Below are 20,684 nucleotides of genomic sequence, written 5' to 3'. Positions count from 1 at the left end.
TGTAGTAAATTTTGTTGTTTATTTGCTTTTCTTTTTGTTGTGAAGTCTCTTTCTTCATGCACCGTCCATCTTGGATACTCAATCCATTTGAAATGCTGCTTTTAGAATATTTTGCCTGTGATTATTCTTGACTTAGTTTGCCAAAGAGAAAAAACCTACACTAATTCTAAACATGCTATTTCCAGTGTTCTATTGTACTCCCCCCCCAATTTAAGTATCTCTCACATTTTGTGTACATGTTCAAGTGCATGAAGTATTTTTTGCTTTTCCTGAGAAGGTATCATTTATTTATGGCCTCTTATAATTGCATAAGGCAAGTGCTAAGTAAATTTGTGTGCTTGCTTATAGATATCCTCCTCTAATGAAGACAGATCTGTTTCAGGTTGTTCACTTCATTATTGGCTAGGACTTTGAGCATAGTGTTAAATATTAAGTGGTGATAGACATTTTCTTCTTGCTTTGACCATGTATGTGTTTTAATGATAAAAATACTGTCCTTTAATTTGATAGAAAAATTTTTTTTAATAGAAATCTTTTTAAGCATGCTTAAGACAGTTCTTCATTTGCTTACAGAAGTGGTTGTGCTTGGTGTTTTTTAACATGACAGCTTGACTCAATTGAACTGCCTCATATTAGCTGACTTTTCACTGGATTTTTGGAGGCTAAATATAGAACAGGAGGAGATAGCCTGTCTTTTTCCCTTAAAGCCACTGATGAATTAAAACTGCCAGAGAGACACTACCTTTGGGTTAGCAATGCAACTCTCTTCAGACTGTGCCATATGAGGCATGTTAAAATTTTTTGCTGTCAATCCAAATATATCTCCTTCCATCCAATTGACTGTCTCTGAAAACCTGCTGGAATTCATCTTCAAATTGGTTCTGTCTTGACTGTACACAACAGTAGCAACAGTTAGTTGAAATATTGTTGTTGTTAGATACTGTTGAATTGAGCATAGCTCATAGCAACTCTGAAAAGCAGATCCGAACCCTGTCCTCTCCTGTGTCAACTTCACGATCTTCTTACATATTTGAGCCCATTATTTTGGTCACTGTGTCAGTCCATCTGGCTGAGGGTCTTCCCCTCTTTTAATGTCTTGTCCACTTTTCCAAGCATGGATAGTTGGCACAGTCCTAAGCTTAGTCAACCTGTTAGAGTGAGAAGTTAATAAGGCGGCTAATAGTAAACCTATATTTTTAAAATATTTGTGTTATTTCCAATATGTAGTTTAAAAGTTCATTCTCAACTATTTTAAATGTTACTGATTGATTGCTGCAAAAATATATACAGATATGTGTCACTTAAAAAATCCACCGCCTCTTCTGTGGGAGAAAGGTGATTTCCTCCCATAAAGATTTATAGCCTCAGAAACCTGAGAAGGTCTCCATGGGTCTGGACCAATTTGGTGACTGTGGGTTTGATTTTATTTTATCATGGATATTTTAAGCCCAACACCTTATAATGACAGCACCAGGATTCCTAATGCCTGTGATATGTTCTGTGAAGTAGGATGCCTAGTATGTAACACATGACTTAAGGGTTATCAGTTTGGTTAAATGTAAGTTGCCTGTACCATTCTTTTCCATACCACTTCCTACACCCCTCCATGTATTTCATACACACTGGTTTGGTATTACTATAAGTTACTGTTGATTCATAGTGACCCCATGTATTCCAAGTAGAACTGCTACCATGTTATATTTGGAAGCAGATCATCAAGCCTGTCTTTTTGAGGTGCCTTTGATAGGTTTGAACAATCAACCTTTAGATTTGTCATTGAATGCTTAACGGTTTATACCACAAAAGGAATAATTTTGCTTAATCTGAAACTTAGGGAGCTCTGGTGGCCTAGGGTTAAGAAGCTAAACTGAAATCCCAAAGGCACATGCTATTCAAACTCACCAGTTGCTCTGTGGGAGAATGATGAGCAGTCTCCTCTGTGACTTGAAAACCTGCTGGAGGGTCATTTATGAGTTGGTTCCAATTCAACATTAAGCAACAACATTCTGAAACAGATTAAATGGAATCATGCAGGATGTATATAAACTCTTTCCTCTTTTCAACATAAAGTTTCAAAAACCAATCCTTGTTTTGATTGCATCACTAAGTCACTGCAATCTAGTTGGTTCTGAGTCATACTGACCCTCTGTCGGGGTTCCTCAGGCTGTGAATCCTTTTTTAAAAAATAAATTTATTTTTATTATTTTTATGTGTTTGTGTCAAATCGAATCTGACTGGTACAGGAGGAGATTGTCCCTCCTTCTCCAGCAGAGTATCTCGTGAATTTGAACGGCACACCTCTGGGATTGCAGTGCAGCTCCCTTGGCTGTGAATCTTGACAGGAGGAGGCTTCCTGTCTTTCTCTGGTGGATCCCAACTACCAGAGATGACACATCTCACAGCACCTTGTATCATGAGTTGTGATTGCCCTTCATTTTTGCCATATGGATGATGCCAGTCTTTTTCATCTTCGAGTGCTAGTGGTTATGTGGAAGTTCTATAGCATGGGGAGTTGTTCTGCCACCCTGAAAGCCAGGCCTCTCTGTCTGTTCAAACCAACCAGCAGCTCTGAGGGAGTAATAGGGGAAATCCCCTGGTGATTTACAGCTTCAGAAACCCAGGGGAGCTTCAGCCTGAATTGATTCCTGCTGGATGGTAATGAGTTATTAGTGGGTTATGTGGACTCCACTAGCTACTCTGAGGATAAAGATGAACATCTTTGCCTGCAAAGAGTTAGAGCTTTGTAACCTGATGGAGGTTTACTGTGTGTTTGCATCAACTTGGTGGTGGTGGTAATGTAGAACATAAACAGAGTTTTAATAAAGTACATATCAGACTTCCTCTGCCTCCATGCTTAATACTATGTAAATAATAATTTCTGCTTGAATATTTCCTTGGGATAGCCAAGCCTTTGGATGGTTGAAATGAATGGAGAAAGCTGAAAGTAAATTGGAAACAATTTAATGTAAACTTCTTATTTTACAGATGAACAACTGATGTAAAACTTATTAATGTTGTATATAAATTAAGGTTTAATATAGGTGTATCATTTTATTTTTGTTTTTTAAATTACCTGCTGTGTGCTGTGGAATTGGATCTGACAGGCACAGGAGGAGATTGCCCCTCCTTCTCCAGCAGAGCATCTGGTGGATTTGAACCATGCACCTTTGTGATTGCAGTGCAGCTTCTTGCCACTAGTCTGTAGATACACTTAGTCCCTAGGTGTATTATGTTTTATTTAATGTTTTTGAGCCAATGCCTATTCTTGTGATTTCAGAAATATTTTATTTTATTTGTAATAATGGGCCTGTGTCAGTCCATCTATATTTAATATAGCCTTTGGTTTCACACGATGGTCAGACAATACATTTTTAGATGAGTTAGACATGGAAAAAATCTTAAATAGACTTCATCTAAATTCGCTTTTTTCTTAGTAGTCTTTTTTAGTAGAAGAAAATAGATGGAAAAGCTTTGAAAAATTTCTAGTTGAGGGTAGCATAGTAAGTCTTTTTTCACATGAATTTAAGAACTAGTTTAATCATGTCTTTAACTCCACTTTGATTTTCAGGTATGCAGGTGCCTTGAGAGCATCAGGAGAAATGGCTTCGGCTCAGTATATTACTGCAGGTTAGTATCTTCAGTACTTTTCAGAGGGGGGTAAAGTAAATATTCATAAATGTTGTTTTCCACTCATGATTCTTGTGCCTTTTAATTTGCAAAATCTATTTTCTAAAACATTGATATTGGAGTACATTTTGTATTTAACAATGTGGAACAGGTTTTTTCATGCAGACTTCAGACTTGTCTAATACATCTTTGAGGATTAGTTTGAGGATATACAGAGATTGATGTTACCATTGTTGACTGCATTATTATAAAAGAACGTATACTGTATATTCCTTTAGTGTAAACAGGTGTGATGTGTGAGATCTAAAGAGAAATAGAAGTTCTTAAATTTCTTACTACTTCTTTACCTGAGACTGTGTAATTTATCCTCATTCCAATCTTGGACATTTTCACAAATGAATTCTTACTATTCCTTTTTTTTTTTACAACTATTCCTTTAAGAAATAACACCTTAATTACCATTACAAAGAGGACTGAGGGGAAGTAATTGTGCAAAAATAAATGAATATTTAAAAATAAAAGTAAATTGGGGCAGAGGAGGCATGAGGGAGGGAATATGCAACAATAAATGAATGAAAATCTCATTTCTCTGTAAACGTTCATTACAATTAAAATAGAATTTTATTAAAAATCAACAACTTTATTGAGGTAATCTGCATATCATACAGTTTACCCATTTAGAGTCTGTACTTCCTTAATTTTTTTGTTTATTCAGTCGTGCAGTCGTCACTGGAATCCTTTTTTGAACATTTTCATTACCTTAAGGAAAATTATTTAGCAGTCACTCCCACCTTCCCCCACTCCTCTTAGCCCCAGGCAGCCACACATTTCTTTTTTTGTCTCTATGGATTTGCTTAATCTGGACTTTAGATATAAATGAAATCATATAATACATGATCCTTTGTGGCTTACTTCTTTCACTTATCATAATGTCTTCAGGGTTCATCGTTATTATAACATACATCAGTATTTCATTTCTTTTGACTGTCAGAAGAAATACACAGAATACCTAGAAGGTCCAGCTATATGTACTGGTTCTGACTTAAGGGCAGTGAATTGAGTTTTGAATACGAAATCAACAATGGGTTTAAAGGGTCATGGATTTAATTGTGTGTCCCCACAATATATGTCAGCTGGCTGAGCTGTAATTCTAAATTATGCAGTGATGCAGTCATCACCAATGATCTGATTGAAGTGGTCAGTTGGAAAGGGGCTTGGGTGGAATGCCACACATTTCCTCAGGTCACAGCCTTGACCCATCCTATGGAGAGATTCTCTAGGGCGTGGCGTGCATCATTTTTGTTTTACAAGGTATAAAAGGATACATGTTGAGCAAAGAGGGAAACTTTGGTATAACCAAGAAGAGGAGCCAGGAGTGACACACTTCTTTTGAGCATGAGGTTCCTTGACTCATGGGAATATTGATGCTGAGGCACTTGAGATTTCCAGCAGGGCCCACTCTAGACCTCTAAGCACTAGAAGACTAAGATGAAGGTCCACAATGGAAGAAAGTAGTGCTATGTTTATATAATCTCTAGACAAAAAAAAGGCAAAATGTATTACCTAGTGTTATATATACTCACTGTTTAATTAATATGGTTTGCTTTGTTTGGGAAGACAAAGGCTGAAATGACAGTTTACTGATGGGTTAAAATTGAAAAATGAATTTTTAAAAATTAGGATTTATCATTAAAATGAATAAAAAGTGCTGTGTAAATATCCCCTTTAAAAAAATTAGGACTTAATAATTTCAGAAGAAAAATGGAAAATAGTTATTAATGTTTTCTGCATAGTGATAATTAATTATAGTACTATGTATTAAATATGCCATTGTTTTACTAAGGTGATTTTACATTGTTTTTAAGCCCTTAGAGATTTGTTTGATTCCATGGATAAAACTTCGTCTAGTATTCCACCCATTATCCTCCTGCAGTTTTTGCACATGGCTTTCCCACAGTTTGCAGAGAAGGGTGAACAAGGACAATATCTTCAACAGGTAATTAGGACAAGGTTTTGTGGTTTTCATTTTGTAAATTGTAAAGCTAAGTTTTTTTAGTAATTGCTACAGTCTCTAGGCTGAGATGTAAGTTTGAAAATACTACTCCACCCTAGCTCTTGTAATTATTGCTGGACTGTATGTTAACTATTCTACTGTATGTTAAATGATCACCCTGCTTCTGTTTTTGCCGCTCTGCTGCCTTTTCCCACATAGTCCCTGTCTCCTTTCAAAAAATTTTATTTTGGAAAATAAATTACCATTTTTGATCACTGCAGTTTGCCGTTTTAACTTTTTAAGGATGTGTAACTCAGTGACTCTCATTCCTCTGGTACTCCCTGCTTTCAGTCAAGATCATCGAACATGAGCTCTAATATCCCTAGTACCATGACTGCACTTCTGGTAGTTCTCTGTTGATGTGCTGTTTCAGTTGTTTTTGGGTAATCTTCAGCAGCATCTTGCTTGCATGTGATATTAATGATATGCTCGATAATTTCCACACTCTGCCGGTTCACCTTTCATTGGAATGGGAACAAATATAGATCTCTTCCAGTCAGTTGGCCAAGTGGTTGTTCTCCAGATTTCTTGGCACAACTTGGTGAGCACATCCAGGGCAGCATCTGTCAGTTAAAATATGTCAATTGGTATACCATCATACCATCAATTCTTGAGGCCTTATTTTTAGCCATTTCTTTCAAAGCAGTTTGAACTTCTTCCTTCATCATCACAGGCTCTACTATGTTGTTTCATGAAATTCTTCTGTATCTTCCAGTTCCTTTTGGTATAATGATGCTATATACTCTTTCCATCTTCTTTTAATACTTCCTGAATCATTTAATGTTCTACGTAAAGCATCCTTAGGTACCTATACTTGGACCAGGAGGCAGTCTTCAGAACAGAGCAAGAAAACACTGCATAGTTAAAATTGGGAAGGGTGTATCAGATGTGTCCTATCTCCACACCTTTTCAATCTTTATGCAGAACAGATTATCTGGGGGGCTGGGCTCTCTGAGGAGAAGTTTGGCATCAGGATTGGAGGAAGGCTCATCAAGAATCTGCGTTATGCAGATGACACAACCCTGATTGCTGAAACTGAGGAGGACCTGAAGCACTTGCTGTGGAAGGTCGGGGACTGCAGCCTTCAGTCTGGATTGAGACTCAATATCAAGAAAACAAAGATTCTCACCACTGGGTTGATTGACAGCAGCATGATGGATGGTGAAGAAATTGAGATTGTTCACAACTTTAGTTTGCTTGGCTCCACAGTCAACACTCTTGGCATCAGCAGCCTGGAAATTAAAAGATGTATTGTGATGGCAAAGTCTACAGTTAGAGGCCTCTACAGTACTGAGGAGCAACACTGTCAGTCTGAAGACTAAGGTGCGCCTAATACAGGCCATGGTATTTGCAGTTACTTGCTATGCATCAGAGAGCTGGACAATGACTATAAATGATAGAATTGATGCCTTTGAGCTTTGGTGTTGGAGAAGAGTATTTACCGTGGACTGCTAAGACTATGAACAGGTTTGTCCTGGAGAGGGTGAAGCCAGGCTGCTCTTTGGAAGCAAGGATTCTGAAGCTTCGTCTGACATACTTTGGACATATTACAAGGAGGGACCAATTCTTGGAGAGGGACATCATGCTTGAGAGGGTGGAGGGACAGTGCAGGAGAGTAGGTCTTCTATGAAATGGATGCATTCATTGACTGGGGTAATGGGGGAAGGTGTGTCAGAGACAACGAGATTGGCTCAGGATAGAGCAGGGTTTAGGGCTGTTGTATATAGGGTCATTATGAGTCTCAGGTGACTCGATGGCACATAACAACAGCTCCTACTCAGTGACATTAATTACAATCACAGTATTAACCATCACCACCAATTCTAAAAGTTTATCATCATCCTTAACATAAACTCTGTATTCTTATAGGTGTTTTTATTCCTTACTGTTCTCAGCCCCTGCTGTTATCTTTACATTTCCTTGTTGTAATGTTCAGTGTAAGTGGGTTAATACAGTGTGTTCTTTCTTTTGTGGCTGGTATACTTCAGAGTGCATTCATGTTGTACTAGACATCATTTTGCTTTACAGATGGATAATACTCCATTGTATATGTATACCACATTTAGTTTATCCATTTATTAGTTGGTAAGATACTTGTTTTTCATTTTTTGTTATTGTGGATAATTTTGCAGCGAATACTGGGGTATCCGAGTTTCTAATTCAGTTCTTTTGTGTATATAATAATTTTATGAAACTTTGAAGCACTGCCAAACTGTTTTCTACAGTAGCTGTACCATTTTACATTCTCATTAGCAATGTTATTTTCTGTTTTGTTTTTCATAATTACCTCTTTTGCCCTGTTCAGTCATTTGTGACTTAAACCAACCTTGTGTGGCAGTATAGAACTGCTCCTGTGTGCCTTACTGAGCCTTAATCTTAATAGGAAGAATGGCTAGGTCTTTCTCTAGCATCACTGCTGGTAGGTTTGCAGTGCTGACTTAGTATAATAGGTCTGTGCTTAACCATTGTACCACCAGAAACCACCTTACCTGTTACTGTTTATTAATGGAGTTCTGACTTAGTGACCCTATGGAATAGGGTATCTAAGACTATTATTTAGGAGGATAGAATGTCCTCTCTTTGTTCTGTAGAGAGTGGTTTTCAGCCACTGACTTTTTGATTAGTTACTGAGCATTTAACCACTCTGCCACTAGAGCTTCCCATAGCCAGTGTAGTACATGAGAATTACAGTTTTGACTTGCATTTTCCTGATGACTAATTATGTTCAGTATCTTTTATGTTCTTATGAAGCAGTGAACTTTATGGAATTAAACTCCTACCTGGATTATATACTGTCTGATTTTTTTAAATTACAGGATGCAAATGAATGTTGGATACAAATGATGCGAGTATTGCAGCAGAAATTGGAAGCCTTAGAGGATGATTCTGTTAAAGAGGTAAATGAAATATGTATGTTTGTGATTAAAGATATTCTTTGTACCTAGACTTTTTTTTTATTCACCCCTCTGAAGTCTTTGCTATAAATTCATTTTAATAGACAGATTTGCTTATTGCTTTTTGCTTATATACGATTTGCTATGGACAGAGGCTCAGTCCATACTTAGAATTTGAAACCTTGCATTTACGACTTGAGTACAATGTATTTATTAAATGTAATCAGTTGAAAAAAGTTTAGCATCTTTGATCTGTTGGTAACATATTGATTTCTATATAAAGTAAAATTGGATTTTTTAAATGTCTTTAATTTTTGCAGACAGATTCTTCATCTGCATCAGCAGTGACACCTTCCAAAAAGAAAAGTTTAATTGATCAGTTCTTCGGTGTTGAGTTTGAAACTACGTATCCTTATGAGCCACGATTTATATAAACTGTACTCATAATTTCCTAGAGAAGAATGGGGTGGCAGATGGGCTATGAAAAAAGAAAATCTCCAGAGATTTTTATGCCTAAAATATATAGAATTTGGTATTTGTTAAAAATATAACCATTTGACTGATCTTGAAATTAAGTGTACATATACTTCAGTGATGTTCATTATTATTTCGTACAGACATCTTTAGCAAAACCTACCTAATTCATCTCATTGAATTTTCAGTTACATAAACTAAACTATGTATGTGAAATGGACCCAGTACCATGAGTTCAGATAAGTACTCTCTTCAGTCTCATGATCCAGGCCCTGTAGCCGTTGAGGCGATTCTACCTCATTTCAACTCTGGGAGAGCATCTCTGTAGGACTTTCAAGGCTTCACATCTGTACAGAAGTGTATTTGCCATATTTTTCCCACAGAGTGGTTGATGGATTTGAACCACAGACCTTTTGGTTGATAACCGAGTGCTTAATTACTGTGTCACTAGGGCTCCTTTAGAGCATGGTTAGAAACTTGAAAAAGATTTTTTTATTTATCTGTGGATCTTAAAACAATATTATTATGAGCAAAATAAATACCAGCTCACGTACATTTAGGTTCTGTTGTTTGTAGTTTATCTTTTTAGAAAAAAAATAAAAAAATTTAAAGTGCAACAATGAATGAATGGAAATCCAAAATATCTGTAAAAGTTCATTAAAGTTATTAAAATAAAATTTTTTTTTGCCCCTCCTTTTCCAGCAGGGCATCTGGTGGATTTGAACTGCTTACCTCTGGGAGTGCAGTGCAGCTTCTTGCCACGAGGCCACCAGAGCTCCCTGTAGTTTATCTTTTTACACATATCCAGTAATATTTACAGAGGCTGCTGGTTGGAAATAGACATTCTAAAGAGTATTCAACTGAATATTGTGAGAGGAAAATGATTTAATTACTATTGAATGATACTATCAGCTTTCGTTTATGAACTATCGTTTATGATAGTAAAGATTATTTGGTAAATTGAATACTGGCATATTCCTTATCTTATTTCTCAAAGCATGAAATGTACAGAATCTGAAGAAGAAGAAGTTACTAAAGGAAAGGAAAATCAGCTTCAACTTAGTTGCTTTATCAATCAGGAAGTCAAGTATCTTTTTACAGGACTGAAGCTGGTAAGGATAGTTAACCTTGAGACATCATTATTGTCAGCATAATTTCTGATTTCACAGATTTAGATGTTATTATCACATATTGAAACTTGGGGGCATTTTCTTAAGGCAGATTCATCCAATTTTCTATTTTCTTACATGAAAAATGAGGATAGTTAGAGGGGTTTTGTGAGGATACAGTGAGAATTTGTTTTATGCTCTGACCTCGCTTTTTGTATAGAGCAGAACCCTTTGGAGAGTGAATAAAATGGCATTAATGAGGCATTAACTGAGTTTATATCATGGAGATTGGCTTAGAATCATACCACCATTTCACTTTCTTGCCTTGAGGCTGTAATTTAAGTGACTTTATTGGTTTATGGTGGCTTGCTTTAGTAGGCTGGCTTTTCTCAGTATTACTTTTTTCCCTAGTGCCATACTAAGGAATTATATATATAAAGTATATAGATCCTCTACTCATTGATAAATTAGAAGTTTTTGCTTGCTATTTTATTGATTTGGGATATTTAAAAGAATATTTCTATCTTCAGAAGGTCTTTCTATTAAATCTCAAGCTTTAGTGAGCCTGTACTGTGACCACAAGTACTTAACGGTTCCCATACTCACTGAGCCTTGGTGAGAGAGGAAAGCTAGAGAGCACTGTTAGGTATTTTCCTCTCCTGTGTCAGTGAGGCTCTGATAAACCTGTGCTCGATAGGCTTGTGTAGGCTCTGTTAAAACCCACACTAGATAGGCTTTTTAGTGGCTTTGGCAATAGTTCATGTTGAAGATAGGCTATTGTTAACCAACAACATGCTGGAAGCATAGGGGAATCGATCAGTTTGTGATGTTCATGGTAAAGAACCTGGTCAGGCTCTTGGAAGTAAAACTCAAGAAAGTATGGGGCCCTCTAACTCTAAACCTCCAGCTAGTTTTCTCTCAGAGGTACTAGTTTTAAGTTTCATCTCCAGTTTCCCTTTAGTTATTTCTGTCTGACCCCGTCTAGTGGTAGTTTCTGCTCAGTGACTGGGTAAGCCGTGATTGTCTTTCTCTGGATCTCTCATTTCTACCTTGTGACCACAGTTCTCCGATGGAGCTAAGGAGAGTTGCAGATTTTTACTTTTCTCCTTGTTGTGAATGTGGGACTGATGGCTTCTATGCTCTTTATTAAACAAGAATTTGTTTACATTAAATGAGAAACTATAGACATTTATGATTAGCAAATTTTAAAAATAAAATTTAAAAATATTATTGCAACGCTATAACATGCTTGTAACAAGAACTAACAAAAGATCATTTTTAAACAAGTTTAAAAAAGATAACAGTGATAACAGATTTTTCATATGGTGTTAAAGTAGAGCATACTTTAAAAAAGAATTACAACTGGGACATAATTATTGTAGAAAAAAATATTTAAAGTTTGGTCTTTTGGGTTTTTTTTACCCCCAGCGACTTCAGGAAGAAATCACTAAACAGTCTCCAACGTTGCAAAGAAATGCTTTATACATCAAATCTGTGAGTAGCATTCCTTTCTGAAATTGAGCACCATTTCATTGAGAAATTTTCAGTTACTATATAACTTGACTTTGTTTAGCCTTTATCACTAAGATTTCAAACCTTTATGCCGTTTGGTTGTAATAAGATTTTTTTCTCTTTAGTCCAAGATTAGCCGGCTACCTGCTTACTTGACTATTCAGATGGTTCGATTTTTTTATAAAGAGAAGGAATCTGTTAATGCCAAAGTTCTTAAGGTTTGTAATAAACTTTAATTTGTATAAAAAATTATTATAATGTTTTGAAGACTTTTCCTAACTTAATAAGTTTCTTCATTCGTCTCAGAATATTTGATTCCCACCCTGCAAATATTTAGTTATTCATACGAGTCAGAAGTTTTTACTGAAGAATGCAGTTTACGCTTGTCTCTTCCACATTTCCTTTCTAAGATGAAAGATTCATCCCATCTTTAGGACATAACTTTCTAATAAATCTGTCTTTACTTTTTACCCTTAAAAGGATGCAAATTAGCATTGTCTGTTTCTCCCCCACCCACCACAAGCATATACTTAACTGATGTGTGGGATCTGGGTCTTACATTTCAGAATAGATTCTCATATAAGTCAGACAGTTTGTCCCTGGTATGCATAGATAATACTCTAGACTAGCTTCTCAGTCTCAAAGATTCAGGAGGGTTCAGGGCAGGACAGGGTACAGAGCAGTGCACTCTGTTGCAGCTGGTTTCCTTTTCAGATGACAGTTGAATTACTAGTGTCCAAAGAGTATACAAACGATAACTTTAAGTCATTGCTGATTTAATGATTTATGGGGAAGTGTGTTTTTGTTGTTGATTTTGGTATTTGGTATAGAATGTTGCTAATGTTGTTAATAGGCTTCCTGATCCTTGGGTGAAACAAAATTTCTTAGCTGGTATTTAGTATAAATTTTCCAGTATATTTAATGTTAGATAAAATATGCCCATTTCTGTCAAGAAACTGCTGACTCAGAACTCCTGCATTGGTTTTCCCATGTTGCAGACCTTTCCTGGAGGAAACTGCCCAGCTCTCTCCTAGGGAGCAGTTTCCGGAACTTTTGTTAGCCATGCAGCGTGCAGCACTTACACTTCCAGAGCTCCTTTAGTGTTCATGTGAGAAGGTTAAGTATCTACTAGAGTTAACTTTGAGTATGTAAGTATACAGAATTACTGTACCAGAAGGAATTGCTGACACAGAATTTCATGAAACAACATATGAGCAAGAGCCTGTGTTGATGAAGGAGGAAGTTCAAGTTGCTCTGAAAGAATTGGCAAAAAACAAGGCTCTGGGAGTTGATGGCAAACTAGTTGCCATTTCAACAAACAGATGCTTCTCTGGATGAGCTTACTAAGTTGTGCCAAGAAATCTGGAGGACTTGTTCCCATTCCAAAGAAAGGTGACCCTCTGAGTGTGGAAATAAATGAATAATCTTGTTAATATCACATTCAAGCAAGATTCTGCTAAAATTATTTGAAAACGACGAGCAGCACATCAGCAGAGAACTGCCAGATGTGCAGGCTGTGTTTAGAAGAGGCCATGGTACTAGGGATATTATAGCTAATGTTAGCTGGATCTTGGCAGAAAACAGAGTACCAGAGGAATGTGCTTCATTGACTCTGCAAAGGCTTTTGACTTTGTGGATCACAACACACTTTTGTTGACTTTGAGAAGAATGGGAATCCCAGAATATTTGATTGTGCTTATGTGAAACCTATACTTGAATAAAGAGACAGTTGTCAGAACAGAGGAAGGAGACACTGCTTAGTCCAAAATCAGGAAGGGTGTCCGCCAGGGATGTATTCTGTCTCCATACCTTTTCAATCTGTATGCAGAACAGACCATCTGGGAGGCTAGGCTGTATGAGGAGGAATGTGGCATCAGGGTTGAAGGAAGATTCATCAACAACCTGCGTTATGTGTATGAGACACCCCTGCTTGCTGAAACTGAGGAGGACCTGAAGCACTTGCTGCAGAAGGTCAAGGAATGTAGTCTTCAATATGGATTGAAGCTCAACATCAAGAAAATAAAGATTCTCCTACAGCCAGGAGAGGATAAAATAGATGAATGAGACCTTCTAAGAATCAGATCCCTATGCACATCCAAAAACTCCCAACAGGGTAAGAGGGAAGCCACAGACTGACATGTCTGATAAGGGACTTATATCTAGAATTTACAGAATACTCAAGCGCCACAAGATAAAGTTAAATGACCCAGTTGCAAAATGGACACAGGATATGAACAGATACTTCACCAAAGAAGACATTCAAGTTGCCAACAAACACATGAAGAAGTGTTCAAAAATCCCTAAGAGAAATGCCAATCAAAACAACTATGAGATGTCATCTCACCCCAGTAAGAATAGCAAAATTTAGCAGAGCAGCAGACAACAAATGCTGGCGAGGTTGTGGAGATACTGGAACCCTTATTCACTGTTGGTGGGAGTATAAAATGGTGCAACCATAATGGAAGTCTGGATGATGCTTTCTCAGAAAGTTGCAAATAGAAATACCATTTGACCCAGCAGTTCCACTACCGGGAATATACCCTAAAGAAACCAGAACTGCCACTCAAGCAGATATATGCACACCAGTGTTTATTGCTGTTTTGTTCACAATAACAAAGAGTTGGAAACAACCCAACAGCCCATCAACAAAGGAACGGATATAGAAGCTGTGATATATTCGCACAATGGAATACTGTGCTGCATTGAAAAACAAGGAACTCATGAACTAGAACAGTCATACAAAATGGGTTACCCCGAAGGACATTATGCTGAGTGAAATCTCAGTCGAAAAGGACAAATATTGCATAGTGCCCCTGTTGTAAAATGGAACTGACATCAGGGAAGGGGGGAACCAAAGAAAAGGAGATAAATAATGTATACGTGAAACAGATGAGGGAGATAACTGCTTAAAAGGAAAATATGATTGGGTATTATTCCAGAAAAAGAAGTGCATAGTAAAGCGGACTCTGTGTGTGTGTGTGTGTGTGTGTGTGTGTGTGTGTGTAAAAGTGAAAAAATGAACTGTGGGGAAGGGGAGGGCAGGGAGGGAAATGTGCAACAATAAACGAATGGGAAAAATTAAATGGGAAGAATATGCTGTAAAAAAATATGTTGCATTAAAATAAAACAACTTGGGGGGAACCCCATAATAAGTGGGAATGATTGTATTTAAAAAAAAAAAAAAGATGCTCACCACTGGGTTAATTGGCAGCCTCACAATGGATGGTGAAGAGAATTAGATTAACAGTTTTAGTTTGCTTGGCTTCACAATCAATACTATGGTATCTACCAGCAGCCAGGAAATCAATAGATGGATTGCATTAGGAAAGTATGGGGTCAGGGACCTCTCCAGAGTACTGAAGAGCAGTGACGTCAGGCTGGAGACTGAGGTGCACCTGATCAGACCATAGCCTTCACAATTGCATGTTAAATGTGTCAGAGAGCTGGACATTGACTGGGATGATAAAGAATTGACGCCTTTGAGCTGTAATGCTGGAGAAGAGTGAATATACCTTGGACTGCTAGGAGAACAAACATGTTTGTCCTGGTGAGTGTGAAAATGGGCTGCTCCTTTGAGGCAAGAATTCTGAAGCTTTGTCTGACATACTTTGGACATGTTGCAAGGAGCGACCAGTCCTTAGAGAGGGACATCATGTTTGAGAGGGTGTAAGGACAGCACAAGAGAGGAATTGATTCAGTCATTGGGTAATGGGAGTAAATGTGTCAAAGACCGTGAGATTGGCACAGTAATAGAGCAGGGTTAGGACTCTTGTACATAGGGTCGCTATGAGTTGCAAGCGACTCGAAGGCACATAACAGCAGCAATATAAAATAGCTCTGGTGGCCTAGTGTCAAGAAGCTGTGCTGCAATCCTGAAAGCACGTGGTCTGAGGCACCAGCCGCTCCGTGGGAGAAGGATGAACAATCTCCTCTCATCCAATTAACTGCTTCTGGAAACCCGCCAGAGGGTCAGCTATGGGTTGGTTCCAACTTGAGGGTACACGACAGTAACAATATAATAGGAGGGGAAGAACAGTCATAAATGATTCTACTTAAGTTGATTGCACAACCAGTTTTTGGGATCCATTGTTTTAATAGCAATTGTTCTATTATTTCTGGAATATTATTTCTGTTATTTGAGTTTTATTAGATCCTCTGTGTCCATTATCCTAGACTAGCATGTTTAGTGAGAAAAAAAATGCTTTGAAAATTTATTAGTATTAGAACTAGAATTCACTTAAAAAAATGTCACTAATAATTTCTGCAAACTGAGAGCGAAAAGGAACAAATACTTTGAAAAAATTGTGTATAATTATGTTGTTGAGGATAGACACTACAAAACATAGGCTGATTCAGCAGTTTATACACTGTGTGTTCACAGAGAGTACACTGAGTTGTGTAGCCCTCTTCCCCTTTTCTCAGTTTTTCCTCTACGATGAACATAAATTTACTGTCCTCTAAGGTTCCTGTTTAGTTCTTTGACTTAGTGGTAAGGAGTTGTACGCTGCCAGTGCAAAGGTATGTGGATTCAAATTCATCAGCTAGTCTGTGAGAGTCTTCCTTCCATGCATTTTCTGCCTCTGAAAACCTACGGAAGGGTCAGGGTTCTGACTTGATGGTATATAACACAAAGTTCTTTCAAGTTTATATTGCTAATTTGAGCCTGTTTATAGATCTTAAAATAAGTCCTAAAGGCAGAATTTTTACTACTTATGCTAAATTTTTGTTTTGATTTTAGGAAGACCTCAAGGAATACTTTTGTTTTAAGCCTTAAAGATTATTTTGGGTCATTGATATCAGGGGTTTATCTTACCTTCATGGAATTTAAAGTCTAGGAGAATTTGAAATTCTGTTCTGCATTTCCATTTTTTGGATTAGGATTCTTATGAGAGCTTTGATCAAAATACTCCATATTGGTAGTTACATACCAGTCAGTTCTGGCCTCCTGATAAAGGAGACAGTTGCTTATGGAGGCAGTTACCCACATATTCTCTAGACTCCTCCCTCTTCTAGACTTTCCTCCAGCTCTGTTGCTGTGGGCGAATAGAGGTCAGTTGTTCCCTGGACGGATCCTTGCAAGTCCTTAAGACCTCAGGCAACTCGGAGCTACAATAGAAGCACTAAACATGTAACTCAGATTCATTCTTTCTTTTCAAAAGATTTTCACCTGCAGAAATTTCTTATTAATTTTTCAAGAATTTTATTTTCAGTTGTATTTTAATTGTGAAAGCATTAATTTTTTAAATTAATTATTTTTAATATAGATATTTCATGTAACTTTCCTGTCTTGATATATCTGTGTACCCATTTTTTTTCTTTTTGGTTTGTATTAGGATGTTAAATTTCCTCTTATGTTGGATGTTTACGAACTATGTACGCCGGAACTTCAAGAAAAAATGGTCTCTTTCCGATCAAAATTCAAGGATCTAGAAGATAAAAAAGTGAATCAACAACCAAAGATAGTAGGTTCTTGCTAACAGCTTTGTGGTAATAATACTTTAATCTCTTAGTTCCCAGAACTGTCTCCATTACTCTCATTTAGTGAAAAAATGGATGAACATACACAGATGCTTCCTGGGTACATGCGTGGTCCATTCTTAAGCCAAATTTGTAGGTCAGTTTTACGAAAAGATGGCTCAAGGCCATTTTCAGTGAGAAAACTGCATATGCAGCAAGTGCTTGTGATGCAGAATTTGTTGCGTGTGAGTGTAGTTGGCATTTTGCAAAGTGAGGACATTAATAAATACGAATTTTTCATAAAATAGAAATTCATTATCCAAAGACTGCCTGATAGAGATTAGCATATGTTCATATACAACATAGATTGGTGCAGGCTTTTAAAACTTTATGTCTATTTTATATATTTACTTTTAGTAAGTTAAATTTTTTTAGGATTATTTTACTTTGTGCATGTGTGCAGTCACATTTTATTATCACATCTAATATCTCTTTTTTATACTGGTTTATTTACAGAGTTCCAATACATTGTTTTTCACACTGGATTTTCCCCCTATTTCTTTCATTCCACCCCACCCACCAAATTGTGTGACCCTATGATTAATCCCCCATTCCCACCCATCTGGTTCACTTATAAAGTTCCTCCTATATGTTATCCTCCCTCCACCATCAGTTTGGTCAAAAATATTTTCTATTTTTAAATGCTTTTGTAATTTTTTGTAGGTTACTTTTCATATTATTATATAGAGAGACACAGATGTGACTTTTGATACTGCTATTTTAAATCCTTAAGTGAGACTATACAGAGCAATTGATTTTCTTTCCATTGATAACAGATTTTATTACATTGATTCCATCTCCATGTTGTAACCAATGTAACAGCACTCTTCCCACTTTTCCTACAATTCTTTCATTCATACTTTTTGTATCTTCCTGCCCTCTATACTTTATTCCTTGGAAAATAATTGCCTTTTTGATCTTTTGTAGTTGTTTGTTCTAAGGACTAAGTACATTCATTGTGGTTTGTTTGCTACTTGGCTGAAAGTTTGACCCACAGAATTTTGTTGCGTTCTAGGCTTGAAGAATGACTAAGGTCATAACCAGTATGTATCAGGCCATTAAGCCTGGCCATTTTTATGAATTTGAGTTTCTACATTTTCTCCTGATCTTTCAAAGACTTTCTGTGGAGATCTTTCCAGAGTGATTATCAGTGGGCACCATCTAGTTCTAGTGTCAGATTCACAGAGGTTGAGGTTCGTGGGGTCCATTGGTTGGTTCTTGGACAACTTTAGTTTCCATGCCCTTTGATCTTCCCTCTTGGAGGCCCAGTTGCTGTTCATCAAAATAGGATGTGGAACATTGTTTTTGTGAATTTGTCATTCTGGCTGACCTGATGCCTTCTGAGATTGTGGTCCCAAGGCTCCAGGACCAGTAACGTTCCCTCAGCAAGTTTAGTTAAGGTTAAATTTCTAGAACTTTCCCTCTGGTGGAATCCAGTATATATATACATGGATACATTTGTAGCATTTACAAATAAATATCTAAGTAGCATCTGCCAAAGGTATGTGTGGTTGTGGGTGTGGTTTCTTTACCTGGTCCTAGCTTATCTTCTATATTCATCTGTAGGTGAATGATTATTGCTGGTAATTGTTTATGTATTTACCATAGTTGCATGTAACTTTTGTCCATCTTTTTTGTCTGTCTGTGCAGATCTATTAATTCATTACTCATTTTCCCTCTCCTTTCCCTTTCTTTTCATACTCATCAAAGAATGTTGCTGTATATAAACTTTTTCCTGACTGTTTAAAAATAGTGTAATTCTGCAACATTGTCTTTTTGTAACTCTGTTCACTCATTATAATGTCTTTGTTCATCTGTGAAACATGTTTTGTTAGCTCTTCATTATTCTTTCATGTTGCTAAATATTCTGTTTTGTGATTTGTTTCCCCTGTCATCTGTTGATGGACAGTTAGTGGTTTCCATCTCTTTGCTGTAGCAAAGAGTGCTGTTAATTCTCCTGCTCCAGTTTCTGTGGGATGTTAGCACTGTAGTGAGAGATTACTGGATCAAATAGTATTTCTGTTTTCCAACTTTTAAAGGAAGCACCGTACTATTTTCCACAATAGTTGACAGTTCTGTACTGCTGTATGAGAGTTCAGTTTCTGTTTTACTGAACTTGTCATTACTGCTGGCTGAGATATTATCTCATTCTTGTCTGCATCTCTAATGGCTAATAATAGAGAATTTTCTTATGTGCCTGTTGGCATCCTGAATGTCTTCTTCATTAAAATACCTTTCCTCATTTTTACTTGCATTATTGGTCATTTTGTTATTTAGGTGTAGAAGTTTTCTATGAATTTTAGAGATTATTCCCTTGTTGGATTTATTGTATATTGAATTTCTTTTTTTCTAACCTGTAGGTTAGAAAGGTTTAGTAGATGTCCTTTGATGCACTTAGAATTTCCTTTTTTAGATGGTCCCATTCATCTAGTTTATCTTCTCTTGTTTCTATATTATTGGTTGTGATTGACATGCCATATATTAAGATCCTTAGCATTATCCTTCTCTTTTTGATGATATCCATAGTTTTTAGGTTTTACATGAAGGTGTGGTGGATCTATTTTGGAGTTAGTTTTTGCATATGGTATGAGATATGGTTCTAGTTTCATTTTGTGCAAATGGATATCCAGATTTTCCAGCTCTGTCTGCTAAAGAGGAAGGTGAGCAATTTCTTCCTGTGTGATTTACAGTCTCTGAAAACCCAGAGACGGCCAGTTACAAGTTGGTTTAGACTCAGAAGTATTGAGTTTGGAGGTTCTTTTTGAGATTTGCCAAAGAGATTGACTATTCCCACACTTAATGATTTGTAGCCCATCACTTTCTGAAAAATGATGGAATTGTTTCTGAGTCATCTGATCTATTTTATTGTCTGTGTATCTGTCATTGTACCAAGTTACTACTGTTCGTTGTTCTCTGTATCTGTCACTGTGTCAGGTTACTGCAGTTTCATTGTCTGTCACTGTACCAGGTTACTACTGTTCTGTTGGTCTATGTATCTGTCACTGTGTCAGGTTACTGCAGTTTCATTGTCTGTCACTGTACCAGGTTACTACTGTTCTGTTGGTCTATGTATCTGTCACTGTGTCAGGTTACTACTAAGACTGTGCAGTAATTTATTTATTTTTTTTTGTTTTATGTTGATTTGCATACAGAGTTCATATATGTTGTTTTTCACACTATCCTTCATTCACATGTGTTTCATACAATCATTCTCATTCATAGTTTTATAATATCCATCACCATTAACCATGCCCTTCATTACCCTGTCTTTCCAGTTCCCTGCTGGATCTTTTCCTATTTCCTTTACCACCACTCCCTCCACCCACCAAATTGTACAACCCTATGATTTTACCACCTCCCTCACCCCTTTCCCCTTGGATCCCCAAGACACATTAGTTTTCTGTTTTTACAGTAATGGTCCTATGCACTGACCTAAAACATGTGACAACTTATTTTGTTCTTTTCGATTGTCCTGGTAGTGTTTTGCTTATCCAGGGC

At 37.0% G+C, this 20,684-nt stretch overlaps 1 protein-coding gene across 3 annotated transcripts in view; it reads left to right on the top strand.

Moving 5' to 3' along the window:
• Window positions 1-20,684, top strand: part of USP14 (ubiquitin specific peptidase 14 (tRNA-guanine transglycosylase)) — a 50,816-nt gene that overhangs the window by 22,536 nt on the left and 7,596 nt on the right. For all 3 annotated transcript variants that reach the window (XM_006901290.1, XM_006901291.1, XM_006901292.1), the window contains 8 exons: window positions 3,569-3,627; window positions 5,493-5,623; window positions 8,497-8,577; window positions 8,895-8,980; window positions 10,046-10,160; window positions 11,586-11,651; window positions 11,795-11,887; window positions 17,003-17,131. In XM_006901290.1, the coding sequence (XP_006901352.1) occupies window positions 3,569-3,627; window positions 5,493-5,623; window positions 8,497-8,577; window positions 8,895-8,980; window positions 10,046-10,160; window positions 11,586-11,651; window positions 11,795-11,887; window positions 17,003-17,131 (760 nt within the window). The remainder of the gene's footprint in view (window positions 1-3,568; window positions 3,628-5,492; window positions 5,624-8,496; window positions 8,578-8,894; window positions 8,981-10,045; window positions 10,161-11,585; window positions 11,652-11,794; window positions 11,888-17,002; window positions 17,132-20,684) is intronic.

The sequence above is a fragment of the Elephantulus edwardii genome, unplaced genomic scaffold, assembly GCF_000299155.1.
Source record: "Elephantulus edwardii isolate Elephantulus edwardi_28Jun2011 unplaced genomic scaffold, EleEdw1.0 scaffold00316, whole genome shotgun sequence".
Taxonomy (NCBI): domain Eukaryota; kingdom Metazoa; phylum Chordata; class Mammalia; order Macroscelidea; family Macroscelididae; genus Elephantulus; species Elephantulus edwardii.
This window is presented reverse-complemented; position numbering and strand designations above follow the sequence as displayed.